Genomic DNA, 17363 nt, shown 5'->3' with positions numbered 1-17363 from the left:
TTGATGATGTAGACTCTGGTTTTGGGGCATTTAGAGAGTTCTCTCAAAGTTTCAACAGACCAGCTCACAATAGTATTGTACTTCTCTTTTTTTAGGAGATTCCAGTGTAGGTAATATAATCCTATTAGCTTTAATATAATGAATAATTTGAATGGGATTGATATTTTTCTACCTAGTAAATGTTGCTAAATTAATTACTTGATATTGTTCTTAATATTTTATATATGTAAGAACACTTTTTTTTATTGTAGTGTTTTATTTATATTTATGAAAAAATGTGTATTCCAATTAAAATTTAATTTGATTTGATTATTTATAATTCACAAATTTCAATTAAGATATTAATCCAAATATCAATAGTATTTACTGTTTAGCTTACATCAATGAATACTCCGGATGGGATTGGCATCTTTTCTACCTAGTAAATGTTGCTAAATTAATTACCAGATATTGTTTTTAATGTTTTATATATGGAACAATACTTTTTATTGTAGTGTTTTATTGATATCTATGTAATAAATGTGTATTCCAATTCAAATTTGATGTGATTATATATAATCATACACAAATATAACCTCACATACATTAATTAAAACATTGGCTTTGGAGGGCCATATTGTATATAATTTCCAAAGCAGACTTATTTTCTGTCACATTTGATCTAAGGGCAAAAATTCTTCATTTGCCACTATTTTCTTGAAAATACTTATAGTAAAACACTAAAACCCACTAAGGGCATTCAGAATGCCTGAGATGGCAATTTCTTATTTGTCAAAAAATGTTTAATTAACTGAAGAGCCTCTCTTGGTTTAAATGTTGGGACTTGATGTCCAGCTCCCCTAATTGTAACAAACATAAGCCCGTCATACTCAATAGTCCAACCTCCAACCTAAAAAAAATAATAACATCCATTATTTAAAAGAAATGCATATATCATTTTAAAAAATCATTCTATAATAAATTAATAATAAAAATAAAGAATACCTGTTTGTTATTAGTGTACCAAGGAGTCCATTCTTGTATGGTTTTCAAGCCAAGCTTATTTAGGGTATATCTTGTTGATGTTACTGGAATTCTACCATCAGTATCCCCACTATTTATAAATTCAACCAAAAACAAAGTTAGAAAATGAACAAAAGGAAAAGAGATAATCCATGCATGGTTTCAGATCCTGAAACAAAGGTAGGTAGGGGCGGAGCCAAGTACAAGCCGGCCCGGGTTGTAGCCCGGGTAGCCTTAAACAGTCTGTATGTATTTTATCAATAACGACGGTAAATTACCGTCGTTATTAGTTATTTTCCGTCGTTAAAAATCATTGGTGACAGCAAACTATAAAACCAGCCCGGATAGATTTTTTTAATAAAAAATTAGCCCAGGTAGGTTTCAAATCCTGACTCCGCCCGTAGGTTTACCTGTAAACCCATACGCGGAGACCACCAGAGACAAGCTTTTTGATGATGGGAAGAATAGAGGTTGGCGCATCACTCCAAAACGTGATGTTGTTACTGGAAAATAGAGCATTGTATCAATAATGTAAGAGGTTAAAATACAGATTTTCGAGTTTCAATAAAAAAATTTATAAATTATGTTGATGGAAAAACCTGCAATGAGTCCAAGGATAAGGGATGTTGGTGACATTGGCATGGAGTGCATGCTGAACATCGGGTCTATTCATGTATACCTCAGTGTAGTCAGATGCACAAGGGTCATATCCAGCTGGCATTTTGTGCCATTCTTTCTATAATAAATAATACAAATCCGTGAGAATAGAGATGAGAACTTGAACATAATATAAAAACAAACCATTTAAAAAGTGCTTGAACTTAATGTAAGAATAATTGCTTTTTAAAATTACACAATGGGTGAATCATGAATGGATCCGGAGCCAAAACAAAATATACATTAGTTAGGTTAAAACCAACAGACTCCTAGTTTATTATATGTTTTCAAAGATTTGAATATATAAAAATATACTACATAATAATCTTTTTAGAAACATAGATCTGTTAGAAACATTATTATGAATAAAAAAAAACTCACAAAATTGGAGAACAAATGAGGTCTGGTCCCTCGGACAGGAGAACCATGAAAATTCCTAGCATTTGTGCCATTCTCATTGCAAGTGGGTGCATAGAGGCTGTACATGTCGATGATATTGTACACTTTAAAGTACTTGATCAATGCATTGTTGCAATCATCCGATAAGTGAGCATTACTGAAGTTGCATTTCGTAAGATTGTTGTACAGTTGATCTGATATCACCGCGTGACCCCACGCGTAATCAATCATCCCTTTCTGATCTGTTTCATCATCCAACAATGCATTCCCAATCTGTAAAGACCATTTGGACGTTTTCAAGTTATTCCATGTAACAATTTTTCTTGTTTTCGCTATGAATTCTATCATGACAAATGCTGAAAATCTAAAGTAATAGGTAAATAGCAATAGGGAATCGAAATCTCACAATAAATCCTTTGAGGTTAAGATGGTCCTCCTTTGACGCTTTCTTGTTATCATCAAAAATAAGCTCAGCAAGTTGTGGGACATAATGCCCTGAAAGCAAGTAGGCATGCTCTTGTTAATCCTATGAATATTCTATATAGCAAAAACGTTTTAGACCTTGAAGTGCACCATGAAGGGTTTAAAAGATGGTTTTCTTTCACTGAAATTGAAATAATATGGGCCGAGATAATGTTACACACGCAAATTCATTAAGACTCCTACGTAAAATCATTTCAAATATGTACACATATTTTAGAAGTAAAAATAGGATTGGTACTGTTTACTCTATGTGTAAATGGGTTTGGATGCGGGAAAGGTCGACGATATCTATATCATTAGATTGTGGTCTCGGTCAAATAAACAACGGTGTAGACACACAATTTATACCCCTCATAATTTTAAAATATTAATCACAAGTCAACAAATTTATTTTCTAAAATTCATATACAGATTCATTCCACTGGACTAAAATTAAAAATTAGTTTCCAAACGATTTTGTATAATTGAATTTTAAAATAATTGAATTATGTACTATTTTAAATAAGACCCAAAAGATATCAAAAATTGATCAGAAAAAGTGGTCGGTTACCAATTTAGGCGGCAACAGGACACCATAGAAGACTGCCAAACATAACACTACAACCCAGCTTGGACGGAAGTCGGGCCCAAGAACCTGCCCCACGCAGAAGTCGGGTCAAAAGCCCACTTCTCGCGGAAGTCGGCCCAAGCCTAGACGCACTCCCATCGCTCGCTCACGTTCTGGTTCTTGCTCCATCGCGCGACCTGCGTTCCGGGAGTCCCAAACGAGTGCGACATCTTCTTCCCCTAGAAGAACATAGTGACGAAGACACACAAAGAACATTCGAGAAATGTTTTTTTGAACAAGTTCTAAAAACAAAAGGAGCCACTTGTTACGAAATGTAATTACAAATGATCCGACAAAGATTATGGAGCCACGTGGACGCTAGAGGACGGTTGAATGAACTATTTTAGGTTTAGTTATTAATTTTCTTTTTGTCTATAGTAGCCTTTGAACTTACTTTCTCTTTTAATTTAGGCCCTTGTCTGTTAGGCCAACTCATCAATAAGTTGTAACCGAATCCATCTGGGTATTTATACTCGGTAGATTCCTCACGTTATGATGTATGTTGAATGTAAGAGCTTTTGGCTCACTTTTCTACCTCTCATTTCTTCATCAGTTATTCGGCAATCATTCGCCAAATTTCTTTCTCTCATCTCAATTTGAAGTTTGTATCAACTGGTATCAGAGCCGGTGATCCTCAAAATGACAAATAACATGCATCAATTAGAAAATGATTCCCTGTGGGTATCAATAGATGCTCTTACTGAGACTGTAAACAAGACGCAGGAATGGATGAAAAGAAAAGTGGGATCTATTGAAGACATTTACAAACTTTATCAAGTCATGAGGCTGTGGATTATTCGAATGATTCAACGGATTACTCACGAGCAACTCCACTTAGAGATAGACAATATGTTTCCACAACGAGACTGACGGAAACGGAGTTTGATGGAGTAAACGTCGAAGGGTGGATGATTTCGGCTAAACAATATTTAAAGGTTGGTTGCACCACCGACACTACTAAGGTGAATATTGTCTTTATCCATTTTTGGGGAAACGCTAGAACCTGGCATGTTGCGTTTTTGTAGACAAGGAACTAGTCTGTCGCATTAACATGCATTAGTAGAAAAAGGGCTTTCTGTAACAAATGTCAGTAACAGTGCTATAGAATCGTTACTGAAATTTTTATCAGTAACGGCTCTATAACATCTATCAGTAACAACTCTTCCTTATAGTTGTTACTAATTATGTGGTTTTTTCCTGGTCTTTCGAACTAAGGGTATCTGTAACGGTTCTTTGAACGCCCTTAAAGATAGTCTTTAAGCATATGTAACAGTTTAAAAAAAAGCGTTATAGATACTACTTCAGTAGTTTCATTTTCTTAGAAAAGGTATCTGTAACGGTTTTTTGAATGCCTTTACAGATATTATATAACTATCTGTAACGGTTCTTTGAATGCTCATACAGATAGTCTTTAATCATCTATAACAATTCTTTAAAACACCGTTATTGATACTCATTAAATTAATATTTGTAACAACTTCTTTAAAACACCGTTACTGATACTCATTAAATTAATATTTGTAACGACTTATGAAAGAGTCGTTAGTAATACTCATTAAATTAATATTTGTAACGGCTTATGAAAGAGTCGTTACAAATACTCCTATAATTCATAACCTTCTCTTTCTTCTCTTTTCTTCTTCTTACTTCGCTCTCTTGTATTTCTCTATTTCAAGTAAAACAAATCTCAATTTCTCCCTTTCGTCATCATCCTTCACACTCAAACGAATAATGATGAATCAACATTCATCCATCACATTGATCTCCTCAATCCTCTTTCTTCTTCTGTATCATGTAATCCTCCATTCTTATGTGATTCTTTCGATCCATCCACTAAATCATTCATATTCTGCAATTCCGCCAATCGCCGACAGAGCGTGCGACCTAATCTTTCACCTCACTATAGACGAGAAGGTCTCGCAATTAGTCGACACCACACCGGCGATTCCAAGGCTTGGAATACCGGCGTACGAGTGTTGGTCGGAGGCTTTATACAGCATAGACGAGATCAATTAGCGAGACGTTCCTCAAGGACTTAGGTTTAAGAAAGGTATAGTTCATAATACTACTATCTTTTTATAGGTTATTCTCTCTACTTCTACCTTCGAATCACGCCTCTAGTATCGAATTGGTCAGGTGTGTTTTCTTTAATCAATTGTGTGATTTTGATTTTAATCGCCATTAGTGTCATTTTCATAGCTAGTTTATTTACTTCTTGATGAAAATTTGGCCTCTAAAAAGAGTAGGATTTATTGTCTGCTAGTAGAAAGCAATTATACTGGACTTAAAAATGAAATTGTGATGGAAGAAATGAGTGTATGGATTGTTATTTATCATGGTTTTATGCTCGTTTTCTCATTATTTATCTGGTGCATCTGCAAAAGACCTTCTAATTCTGGTGCATCTTCTAAACTAGAGCAGGTATGTTGATTTACAAGTTTTGAAATTTGGCATATGTCGTCCATGTTATAGCTTTAGATACTTGTATTGGTAGTGATAGTAGGACATTTATTATTTAGTACTGGCATATTCAAATACAATAGAAAATGGAATATGAAATAATTAAGTTATATGAGATGGTGAGAAACTCCTTTCCCAGTTTATCTTGAAGTCATATAAACACACATTATTCAGGTCATTCACCTACAAATCACTGTTAACATATTGCTTTTTCTTAGATGCTTATTAATAATATAGTTTATTGTTCATCACAAATGATTCATAGCTCTCTAATGAAAGTCACATTCAGGACAATCAATCCTCAATAAATAGAAAGGTTTGATGGCACTAGTTTCTTTGATATCTTGTTTTACATCTTATTAGACTTGTAATAATTTGCTTTAGAACATTGACATATTGAGTTTTTTTGTTTGATGGGAGCTACATGAAGCTTTAAGAAACTTTAAAATCAACTCCATAATTTTTTTCGTATGCAGAACTAGCTATATTCTCAAGCGGAGTTTCCTAGAAATGAAGTTTTGTCATTTAATATGAAGTTTTAATGTTTTTTAGTTCTTATTATAATGTATTTTATTGAATTTATACAGGAATCCAACTCTACGGGAGAAGCGTGAAGCGGAGAAACAACAGTCACGGGAAGAGCATGGACTGAGAAATAGCAAGCACATAAAGAATGTGAGCAAATGTGGACTGAGATGATTGAGATGAGGGAGCAGATGACCATGATATTATCCATATTACCCCACCCTCCCCTCCGACTTGATTAGTGTATTGAGATGATTATGAATATTATTTGGATTAATGTTTTTGACAAAACAACTACTTAATATTGTTTAATGGGACAAATATTTAATAATACAAAAAAATGGAAAATATTACATATCAATAACAACACTACAATAATAGAGTCGTTACTAATATGAATATTAGTAACGGGGTTGCCTTTGAAAGAGTCATTACTAATATTCATATCACTAACGTCATTACCTTTGAAAGAGTCGTTACTAATATTCGTACCAGTAACGACATTACCCTTGTAGAGCCCTTAATGTTATGAATATTAGTAACGACTATATAGCCGTTACTAATACTAATATCAGTAACTATTCTTTAATTCCGTTACTAATACTTTTTATATCAGTAACGTTAGTGTCTGTAACAAAAAGTACAGACTCATAAGGTCATTACTGAAATTCATCGGTAACGGCTTTTTAGCTATGAGTAACGGCTTTATCCCTTACTGAAGCACATTTTTCTACTAGTGATGGATGGAACTCAAGAAGGCATTCCTATAGTATTTCGGCCTTTTGGTTTGTGACACGTCTACTAGTCAACCAATGAACCTACAACAAAACAAGTCAGTTCATGAATATAATTTAAGTTGTTATTGCTCCAGTGATAGCATGAATTTGAGATCTACTAGTATGCCAACAAATCAACATAATAAATCTCCGAATATTTGATCATTCCCTATTACAGATTCTGGAATAGATTATTTTTCAAATGAGGCACCATTTAGAAAGTTTATTGCAGGCATATCCATGAGGATAAAGACTTTAAAAAGCCCTCAACCATTTAGTTCTACTCTAGAGGAATCATCCCATGTGAATGATATTAAGTCTGCACTTATTCTCTTTACAAGTGGGATAGGATTGCATATGTCCCCATAAACTCTTTCGACAGATAATGATTGTGATGGATCATCAATAACAACACAGTTTGGTTTTATTAGATCCTTCACTAGAGAGTTGGTGAATTTTTCAAAAAATGTAGTGAAGGGTTTACAGGTCAAAGCTCATCCTGTTGTTTTCCAAAACAAGAGAACATATCAGGAGGGGGAATTATGTGGACTTGACTTACCGCACAAATTAATTGTAATGGGGTTCTCGGATGGAGATGATTTTTGGTTCAGTACTCCAAATAATGGGGTGAAGATTTAAGCTTTTCTTGGAAAATCTGGACTTGTAGACCTTGCTGGTGCTAGAAAAATGACTGCTCAATTAAATCCAAAATGCTTTAATTATTTAGTTGGTCAAAATGTCACTGATTTTGTCAACAAGGTTGATAGTGAATGGGTTTGGTTAAGGGTATATCACAATGGTAGCATTTTCAATCCGCCATCCGGAGAACATGAGGATGTTGTAAGGAAGTTGAAAGTTAATCAGCATAATGATAGCTTGGTTTCTTATCCTAATCGCCCCAATAAACCGAGGATTGGACAATGTGGTTACAGAAGCAATTGTAGGTTCAATCACCCTTCTTCTATGGGACAGGGAGGAACCTATGGAGGAGAATTTCCAAAAAGAGTTGGGCAACCTGATTGTGTGCACTATTTTAAGACAAGAACCTCCAAATATGGAACATCCTATAAATATCATCATCCGACAGATAAAAATGGTGCTGAACAGGTTTTGTACAATACTTGGGGCCTTCTTTTGCGATAGGAAGAAAAGTCATGTTCCTTCTACATGAGAACTGGCTAATGCAAATTTGAAGTTGCATATAAATTTCATCCTCTTGAACCTTCATTTGTTGGAACCTTCTTGCCGGTTTATGGAACTCTAGGCTCGTTAGTCGTGCAAATCTCTAGTCCTCTATATGCACCTAGACCACCCCTGTAGGGGTTTCAAAACTATGGATCTGTTATTGTACCATCTCAAAACATGGTATCTTCAAATGGATGGAATACTTATCTGGGGTGTCATGTGCCTACTTTGGGATCAGATCTCAGTTATGATAAAAATGTGGTGGAATCATGATCTAGTTCAATACATTCCTTGTCGTCAATAGTTAATTCGTATCTTCCAGAAAGACCAGATAAACCAGAATGTCGTAATTACTTGAGTATAAGAAACTACAAATATGGATTTGGTTGCAAGTACCATCATCCTCGGGATCGAGCTCCTCAATAGACTACATACACTTTAGGCCTGCTTGGACTTCCAATGAGACTCGGACATGCTGTCTATTCACACTATAGTCTATATGGATTATGCAAGTATGGTCCAAGTTGCAAATTTTATCACCCATTAACAGGATATTGTTCATATAACTAAAGTTTGAATCATCCAACTCTATCATCCGCAGTTGATGATAGTATTTTTCCTCCACTATCAAATGAACGCAATGTCATCTCTCACGACTAAATCTTTGTCTAATAAGTTAATTGTCATCTTGAGCCAAAAGAAACCCAATGAGGTTTCAGATGAAAGCCCAATTGCGGAGACTCCTCCTCTTGAAAAAAATTCATCCAAAATTAATGGTTTGTCTACTACTACTAGCCTAGAACTGGACGTGTAACAAGAAGACAATAGGGTTTGATCTTTAATTTGGTGGGAAGGAGAGTTATGATTCCAAGGCAATGACGATGGAGTAATCTATTTTAAAATTTAGAAACGAAGAAGATGCCTACATGAATTCGCTAGGACGTCGAATTTCAAATGGAGAAGGTATTGTTACGAACTATAACTACAAATGATCTGATAGAGATTATGGAGCCACGTGGACGCTAGAGGACGGTTGAATGAGTTGCTTTAGGTTTAGTTATTAATTTCCCTTTTATCTATAGTAGTCCTTAAACTTACTTTCTCTTTTAATTTAGGCTCTTATCTGTTAGGCCAGCTCATCAATAAGTTGTAACCGAATCCATCTGGGAATCCATCTGTCTATTTATACAAGGTAGATTCCTCACATTAGGATGTATGTTAAATGTAAGAGTTTTTGACTCACTTTTCTACCTCTCATCTCTTCATCAGTTATCCGGTGATCGTTCGTCAGACTTCTTTCTCTCATCTCAATCTAAAGTTTTTATCACCACCATTCGGTTCTCTAAAAGGCCCCCACATGACCATAAGAGGGCAAGGATTAGTTATAATTTGATCTTGTACCTTCGTATTGAAAGTGAAAGCTCAATTTTGCGCCCCAAATAATTTAGAGGGTAAGAGGGGAATTCAAAATTCAAGTTGACATATTTAATGAGGCATCGATGATAGCTTATTAGTTTCTAGACGATTCATTTAGGAAGGACGAGAGTTTAGAGTGAGAGAGTGCCTCGATAAATTTTCGTCATTGTTGTTCCTTCTAAGCTTTTGGGTTTTTGAGGAATTTTTAGAGGAGTGATCTAGATTGTGTACTATGATTCTAAGGGCTTGTTTGATGTTTAGTTATTGGGACAAACGTCTTATAAACCATATAATCATCAATTTTATCGATTTAAATGCTAAAATTACCCCTCTCTCTAAGTCACCTTATCATTTCTCTCTCTAATTCACAATTCTCTCACATTCACCCTATCATCTTAATTCAAGGGTAAATTAATCTTAAAATTTTAAAAATCAGTTTTTTCCTAGTTTTTATCCAATATGAATATTTAGGAGAAGCCAGCTAAAACTCAAAAAACTCACTTCCTCAAACAAGCCCTAAGAGTTTTCTTAAATATCAAGAGGGATATTTTAACGATGTTAAGCTTCCATTTTACATGTAATTTAAATTATAAACAATTTTTGGTTTTTACATATACGAAATATAAGTTATAAATTATAAGAATTAGGGCTCGTTCGGTATGAATTTATTTAAAATTCAAGATAGAGAAAAAAATTAATGATGGGTGATTATTTTAAGTAGTCAATTTTTTTTTACAAGACTTGAGAGATATTAAAATATAAATAAATAAAAATAATAATAATTTAAAATATAAAATATTTTTAGATTTTGATTAATCAATTGAATGATATAATTATTAGGGAGTGAAATTATGTTTGATTTGTTAACAATTTAGTCTTATACATTAGACACGTGAATAGGACTTCAATTATTATGAATAAATGTGACAAAAATTATGTTTTTAAAAAATGACTAATCATTTTTTTAAGTAGTGATCACCTATTTAGATGGACATGTGACACATAACTTCAATACTTTTAGTATCGTATTTGTTTATTATTTTGTTGCAATTTTGATAGTTAAATTAATTAATGAAATTTGTTTTATTTTAAAAATTATAATAATAAAATAACAGTTTTCAAATAAACTTTGTATAATAACAAATTAAGAAAATAATAATAATAATAAAAAGTAGTAAGTAGTCAATCACCTGCATAGCTTTCTCCAGCAATGTAAAACTCATTGTCTCTAAACTGAGGGAATCTTTTGAACCAATTCACAAGGAATATATGTGAATCTCTAGCTGTTTTGTGAATTAGAAAAACTGGTTATATAATGGAATCTAAACAATAAGTACACATTATCAATTAGATAATTAATTGCACAAAATGGAACAACCTGTATTTGTGTCTCCCAGTTGTGGGATATTGCTGCTTGTATTTGTGTAGGAAAAACCAACGCCAACAGGAGACTCCAAAAACAATAAATTCGCAGCTATATTGTATTATTTGAAAATTGGTTAATTTTAGGAAAAACAAGAGTTTAATTAGTAAAAAACAATATATTATTTAATTAATACAACTCATTATTTTAAACTTGTCTATTTGTACCTTTGTTCCATGTGTGTTTGTTGAACTTCAGTTCTCTATTGTTTTTCTTAGGGAAAAAAGGCCCCAACTCTTCTGCTGCTCCAAACCCAATTGATGAACATCCTGGACCTGACATTGATGGACATTTTGGTATTATAGATTTATTTAAATAAACTATGAGTTTCTTCTTAAAATTTGGTTCAATTTGTATTAATATATAGTAATAATGTTTTTTTAAATATTTAATATTTTTTATTAATAATTTGTATGCGGGTGATTAAAAATAAAATGATGCTTAATTATAATTATATTAAAAGAAATTATAATGAAAAGACTTATTCATCCCTTAAAACTTGTATGATATGATTTTTTTCATTTTTCTAGATTTTGTTATATTATTATTATTTTAACAATTAAATTATTTATTTAATCAACTAAAATATATTTACTTTATTTTATTAAATTTTAAATAAAAAATTCATTTTAATAATTAAACAAATTCAAATAACATAAATTTTATAAAAAAAAATGTATTTTAGGATAAAATCCAACAAATGAAAAAATAAAATCAAATAAGCTTTTAAAACAACATTTTTTTTTGTTTTCCTATAATAATAAATTAATTAAATAATACAAATTCAAAAATACTTTTTAACACTTTTTCCATTATATTAATTAATTTATTAAATAAAATACTAAAATATATTATATTTTTTAATTTAATGTTTTATTATTATATATTAATATTATTTATGTCTTTTTTTTCAGAAATATTTTATATTTTCTTAAAATTACCAAAAATCATTATTTTTAAATAACTAAGGTTATAACCATAACTCTCATCCAAAAGGTCGTAAATAAATAAAGTAAACTTAATAATTAAAAGAAATTTATGAATGATTTCAATGATATTGGATTATTTAAAAAAACATTACATACAATCTAAATATACAGTTTTATTTAATGGTTGATAAAATGAATTAAATTAATAAAATGTTTTATAGTTACAATTAACATAATTTTATTTTAGTAATTAATTTAGTTAATGTATAAGTAATTTTATTATTAAGATTATATGTGATTAAAATTATATAGAAATAATTTATTTGATAAAAAAAAATGGTTAAATTATCAAATATTGTCTTCTTATTAAGAGTTAATTAAGATTTCGGACATTTTTTTTTAAACCTTGCTATTTAAATTTTGTATTCACGATTTTAAACAACGCTAATCTATTATTTATGTGTCATTTATAAACAACTAAATAAAAATATATATTACTTATTTAATTATCTAATAAAAAAAAAAAAAAAGTTAGTAATCAAAGATTCAATTAGCATACATTCAATAATTACATGTCAAATGAACATTTTATTTATGTAAGACAATTATTATTTTATATAATTTTAGAGAAATGATTAGGCAAGGAAATTTGGTGAGAGAATGACTTGGTATAATTCTAAAAAAATCAAATAATTTCTCTTTTTTTTCTCTTTCCTCTAATTTTACATTTTCCAACCAATGAACAATGAAGTGATGCCAAGTCATTCCCTCATCAAATTCCCTTTCTCTATCACTCCTCATAATTTTAATAATAAATAAATCTAAATTTTAATATTTGAAAAAAAATAAGTCTGCCCGATTTGACATTAAGAATATACCAATATAGAAAAATACATTTGTATTTTAATTAATGATATGGTTAAAAATTCAGGCTTGTTTGAAGAGATGGGTTATTGGGTTTTATCTGTGTTTTTTTCTTAAAAATTCTTATTTGATTTTTCTAAAAACTTTTATTTGATAAAAATAAGAAAAAAATTAGTTTTTAAAATTTTAAGACAAATTTATCCCTAAATTGAGAGGATATAATGAATATGTAAGAATTGTGGATCAGAGAGAGAAAAGATAAGGTGGCTTAAAAAGAGAAAGGGTAATTTAGATATTTAAATAGATTAAATTGTTATAAAATTTATAAATTTTGAAAAAAAACTGAATTTTTATTCAATAACCAAATATCAAACAAGTAAGCAAAGAAGATAAGTTATAATGCTAGAGCTGAAACAAGCTAGGCCTAATCTTTAAAGTCAAATTGAATAATGATTTTTTTTTTTTTTTTAGAGAATTGATGATTCTTTAGTAGGTGGTCCCTCTCCTGTCACCATCCAGCCTACCCATCTCGTTCTGTCTATTAGCTAATTTCTATGAGAGGTCAGCCAGCCAATATGGGCCCTAATCACACTTGCTTAGACCACATGATTAAGGAGAGAAAAGAAGAGTCAACGAGAGTAGGGAAAGAGAAAGTGGTCGTACTTGGAAATCATATATAAGTTATATATAATTGTATTATTATTATTGGAAGAAAAATATGTAATAGCCTTTGATTTGAGATATTTAAAAAATTTAAAAATAATTTTAAAGAGATAATAATTATGTTTAATAAAAAAATTTAAAAGTATATATATATATTAATAGACTTTAAGTAATTTTTCTAAAAATAACCATTACCTCCTCAAAATCATCACCAATCATTATTATTTTTTCTCTCTAGGTTATTTAAAACCCAATCTCTTATTTGGTTATTGATCTTATTGCCGTTTTAGTTTTCTTAAAAGTTTATTCAAATAATCTTTGTATTATTTTAATAATTTTATTTGTTATAAATTTTGGAAAATTATTTTTTTAGATAAAAAAGTATAAAATATAATAATATATAATGATATATAATATATTTTTAAATAAAAAAAATAATATTTAATAAGTAAATTGAGTAATTTATTAATAATAGTGATGAAATAATGTTTTATTAAGTTAGAAATTTTTAAATGAGGAGTGATAGAGTTGGGGAATTTGGTGAGGAAATGATTTGGCTGGTTGGAAAATGTAAAGGTGGGAGGAAAGAGAGAGAAAATAGAGAAATTATTTGATTTTTCTAGCGAAAAAAATTATGTCAAATCATTCTCTCACCAAATTCTCTCACAAAATTCCATTACCTAATCATTTCTCTTTTTAAATATTATCAAGTGAATAAAATTTTGTTTCAATTCAATTAGTTTCAACATATTTAAGTTAGACACTTATTATTGAGTTATATGAGAAATTATAAAATATTAATAATTATTCTATTTAAAAAAAATTAAAAGTCATAAATTCAAGTGATAAAAAGTCTTAAATAATATATATTAATGATTATTAATACTTTTTTATTAATATTCTAAGCAGTTTTTATAATATTATATAAATATTTTGGAACTTTACAATTGAAATTAATTAAAATAATAAATAGCCAGGTACGTACGTACCTCCATTGAGCCAAAGGAGTAGAGGTTTATTTTGAGGTTCGGAAGTAGCTTCAAAGAACCAATAGAAGAGAGCTCTCCCGTGGGTCTCATTGACGGTCACATACCCTGCGTATTGCTTGAACCCCACCGGCGGCTGCCCGGGAAGGCTCTTTACTCGGTCGTGCTCTTGCTCTTCAATTTTTATACTTGCTGCTGCAGTCTTTTCAACCGACAAAAACAGCAACATAATAAAGTATACAGCCACAACTACAACGTACATCACGCTTGGTTGTGGTGTTTCCGTCACACAGGCCATTCTTTATCTCTCTCTCTCCTCTTTCTAGGAATATGTAACTATGTGCATATTGTGTGTGGGAACTGAAATAAGTAAATCAGTAACCAAAATATAATAAATAGGAAATTGGTGGACAAATAAGACGGTGACATATTTTTTTTACACCCTTTATTTGAAGTTATTTTTGTTTGCTAGCTCCCAATTTATTTTGCTCCCATGTTTTTCACTTGTAAAAAGAAATAAATAATATTATAAATAAATAAATAAAAATTATTTACAATATTACCCTTTTCCCTTGTGAAGGAGGAGGAAAGTAGAGTAAATTAGAAGCAGTGGATCCCAAGTTCATAATATTAAGATATTAATTTAATTTGTAAATAATAATTATTTTAAAATATTATCTGTCCATAACATATAAAATACATATTTATCTATTTAATTAAAATATATTTAACTTTTTTTTTATTATTGTACCTACCTTTATCATTGAATTACTATTAACTACTACAAAACTAATGTTCTTACAAATTAATTACTATTTTAAATATGTTTTATATTTTAATTTAATGATTTCATTTTAAATCATTTCTCTATTTTCTCTTTTTTTTAATCAATTACATAATTTCACTGTCATTTACAATTATATTTCATTCTCTATTATTCATCATATAAAATGTATTATTAATAAATAAATAACTCTTAAGTTCAAAATTAATTGTTTAAAATTTTAATTTGGATAATTTTTTCTATTTTGACAAAACAAAAACTAGTTTTAATTAAATTTGATGAATTTTTATAGTAAACATTGCATTTTTTTGTTTTATTATTCTCTTTATAAATCATTTAATATTAGTTTCATTTAGATTTTTTAACTTATTTGTTTTACTAAATAATGTTGATAGTATTTTATTTTGTTGAATCATTAATTATTGGTGTATTTATATGTCTAATTGTTATTATTTATCGTTATTATTTTCTTTCGTTTATTCAATATTTTTGCTAAATAGTACAATTTTTTTTTTATATTTGTTTTTATTAATTTATTCGTTAATCAATTTCTATTTATTAACACTCATAAACTAATCAATAATCCTTAATTAGCAGATTTGTACATTATGTATTTGCCTGTTAACCAAATTCCAAGAGAAAAAACAAAAAAAAAGAAGGATCTAATGTATAACAAAATATTTGAATAATAAAAAATTCAATAATTAGAAAACGATAACAGAAAGGTATGAAGAGCCGGCAACCAGAAGCTTACAAAACATTATTTATCCGCAGAACAGAGCTGAAAAAGTTAAATATATATATATATATATATATATATATATATATATATATATATATATATATATATATATATATATATATATATATATATATATAAAATGATACTTAATTTTGAAAGTGTCCAGATTGTCGGGTCGAGAGTTTTGGTTAATTTGGATATGTGAGAGTAAAATAATATTTAGGTCGGATTCTGGGTTGACCCGTCCATAAACTTAAAATGGTTAAAAATAAAATAAAAAATGTTATAAGTATGTTTCGAACTCGCAACCTAACAAAACAAATACATCTTTTTAACTAATTAGGCTAATAAAACTTTATACTTTAGATTGAACACCAAATTTGATTAGTACAGAACGTTATAATAATATATTTTTATCCGTATGAATCGCACGAAGATCGTTTTAGTTATATTAATACCTGTAGGTGAACATATTAATCAAACTGTTCCCAAAATATCCTTACTAAAATAAAATAAATATATGAAACTTAATAAAATATAAAAATATTCGATTTAAAAAAAAAATATGTTAAGAAAATGTGAGAAATTAAATTAATTAAGTTTTAAATAATAATAAATTAACTATATAAATAAAAATAAATATAAAAGTCTAATTTAATGGATTTTAACTTAATTGTGTGAGAATGTAAGAAAAGAAAAAACAAAAAATATAAATAAAAACAAAATACAAAATTGTGGTAAAGATATATTATTATCAAATAAGACATTCGAGATTACGATTATAAAATATTAATACATATAAATCGTTTGAGAAATCGTATGAGAAGAATATATAATATATCAAATTATTTATTTAAATATCGAAACAAATCAATATAACTGTTTTAACTTATTTATTAATATGATGTTATATTTTATAATTTTTTTTTAAATAATTTAAAATTAAAAAATATAAAAAAAAACTATTTTACCATTATATTTATATAAATTATTATTTTAACCTTTATATTTTACTATTTTAAGTAATTTGTATTATTAATTATATTGAAATTAATAAATAATAATATATAATTATTATATAATTGTTTAAAATAAATAATAATATATAATTATTATATAAATGTAGTTTTAAAATAAATAATATTATTATATAATTTACATTATATTATATATAATTCTTTATATTTTAATTTATATAAATAAATTTTATTTACATATTTATATAATCTTTAAAATTGTAATAAAAAGAAGATGAGGCCAGAGGTTGATCTCCGGACCACCTCGTATATAAATTACATATATATAAATAATATCATAAAACATTTACACTGTTGTAGCCCAACGAAGCCTGCAACGTAGCTCCGCTCTTAGATTCATTCACTTTTTCAATTTTTTTTTAAAGGATTCAGGGATTTGCATAGTATATAAACATGCATTTATTAAATTAAAGAGAGATTATACT

At 29.1% G+C, this 17363-nt stretch overlaps 1 protein-coding gene across 1 annotated transcript; it reads right to left on the bottom strand.

Annotated features, from left to right (window-relative positions):
• Positions 1–558: 558 nt before the first annotated feature.
• LOC124911432 (serine carboxypeptidase-like 34) lies at positions 559–14709 on the bottom strand. Its single transcript, XM_047451913.1, has 10 exons — positions 14379–14709; positions 11101–11208; positions 10889–10984; positions 10701–10793; positions 2465–2553; positions 2041–2331; positions 1602–1738; positions 1413–1505; positions 985–1093; positions 559–889 (listed from the first exon to the last, which is right to left on the bottom strand). Exons 1-10 carry the CDS (start codon positions 14671–14673, stop codon positions 740–742), a joined length of 1461 nt encoding a protein of 486 aa, XP_047307869.1. The 5' UTR covers positions 14674–14709; the 3' UTR covers positions 559–739.
• Between the last annotated feature and the right edge of the window lie 2654 nt (positions 14710–17363).

The sequence above is a fragment of the Impatiens glandulifera genome, chromosome 8 (assembly GCF_907164915.1).
Source record: "Impatiens glandulifera chromosome 8, dImpGla2.1, whole genome shotgun sequence".
Classification (NCBI taxonomy): Eukaryota; Viridiplantae; Streptophyta; class Magnoliopsida; order Ericales; family Balsaminaceae; genus Impatiens; species Impatiens glandulifera.
The sequence above is the reverse complement of the archived record's forward strand: the minus strand, read 5'-3'. Positions and strand labels throughout refer to the sequence as shown.

Coding starts and splice junctions, on each gene's coding strand:
- LOC124911432 (XM_047451913.1), bottom strand. CDS start 14,673: ATGGCCTGTGTGACGGAAACACCACAACCAAGCGTGATGTACGTTGTA. Junction 11,209..14,378: donor ACTCCTTTGGCTCAATGGAG/GTACGTACGTAC, acceptor CATCAATGTCAG/GTCCAGGATGTTCATCAATT. Junction 2,554..10,700: donor TGCTGGAGAAAGCTATGCAG/GTGATTGACTAC, acceptor ACTTGCTTTCAG/GGCATTATGTCCCACAACTT.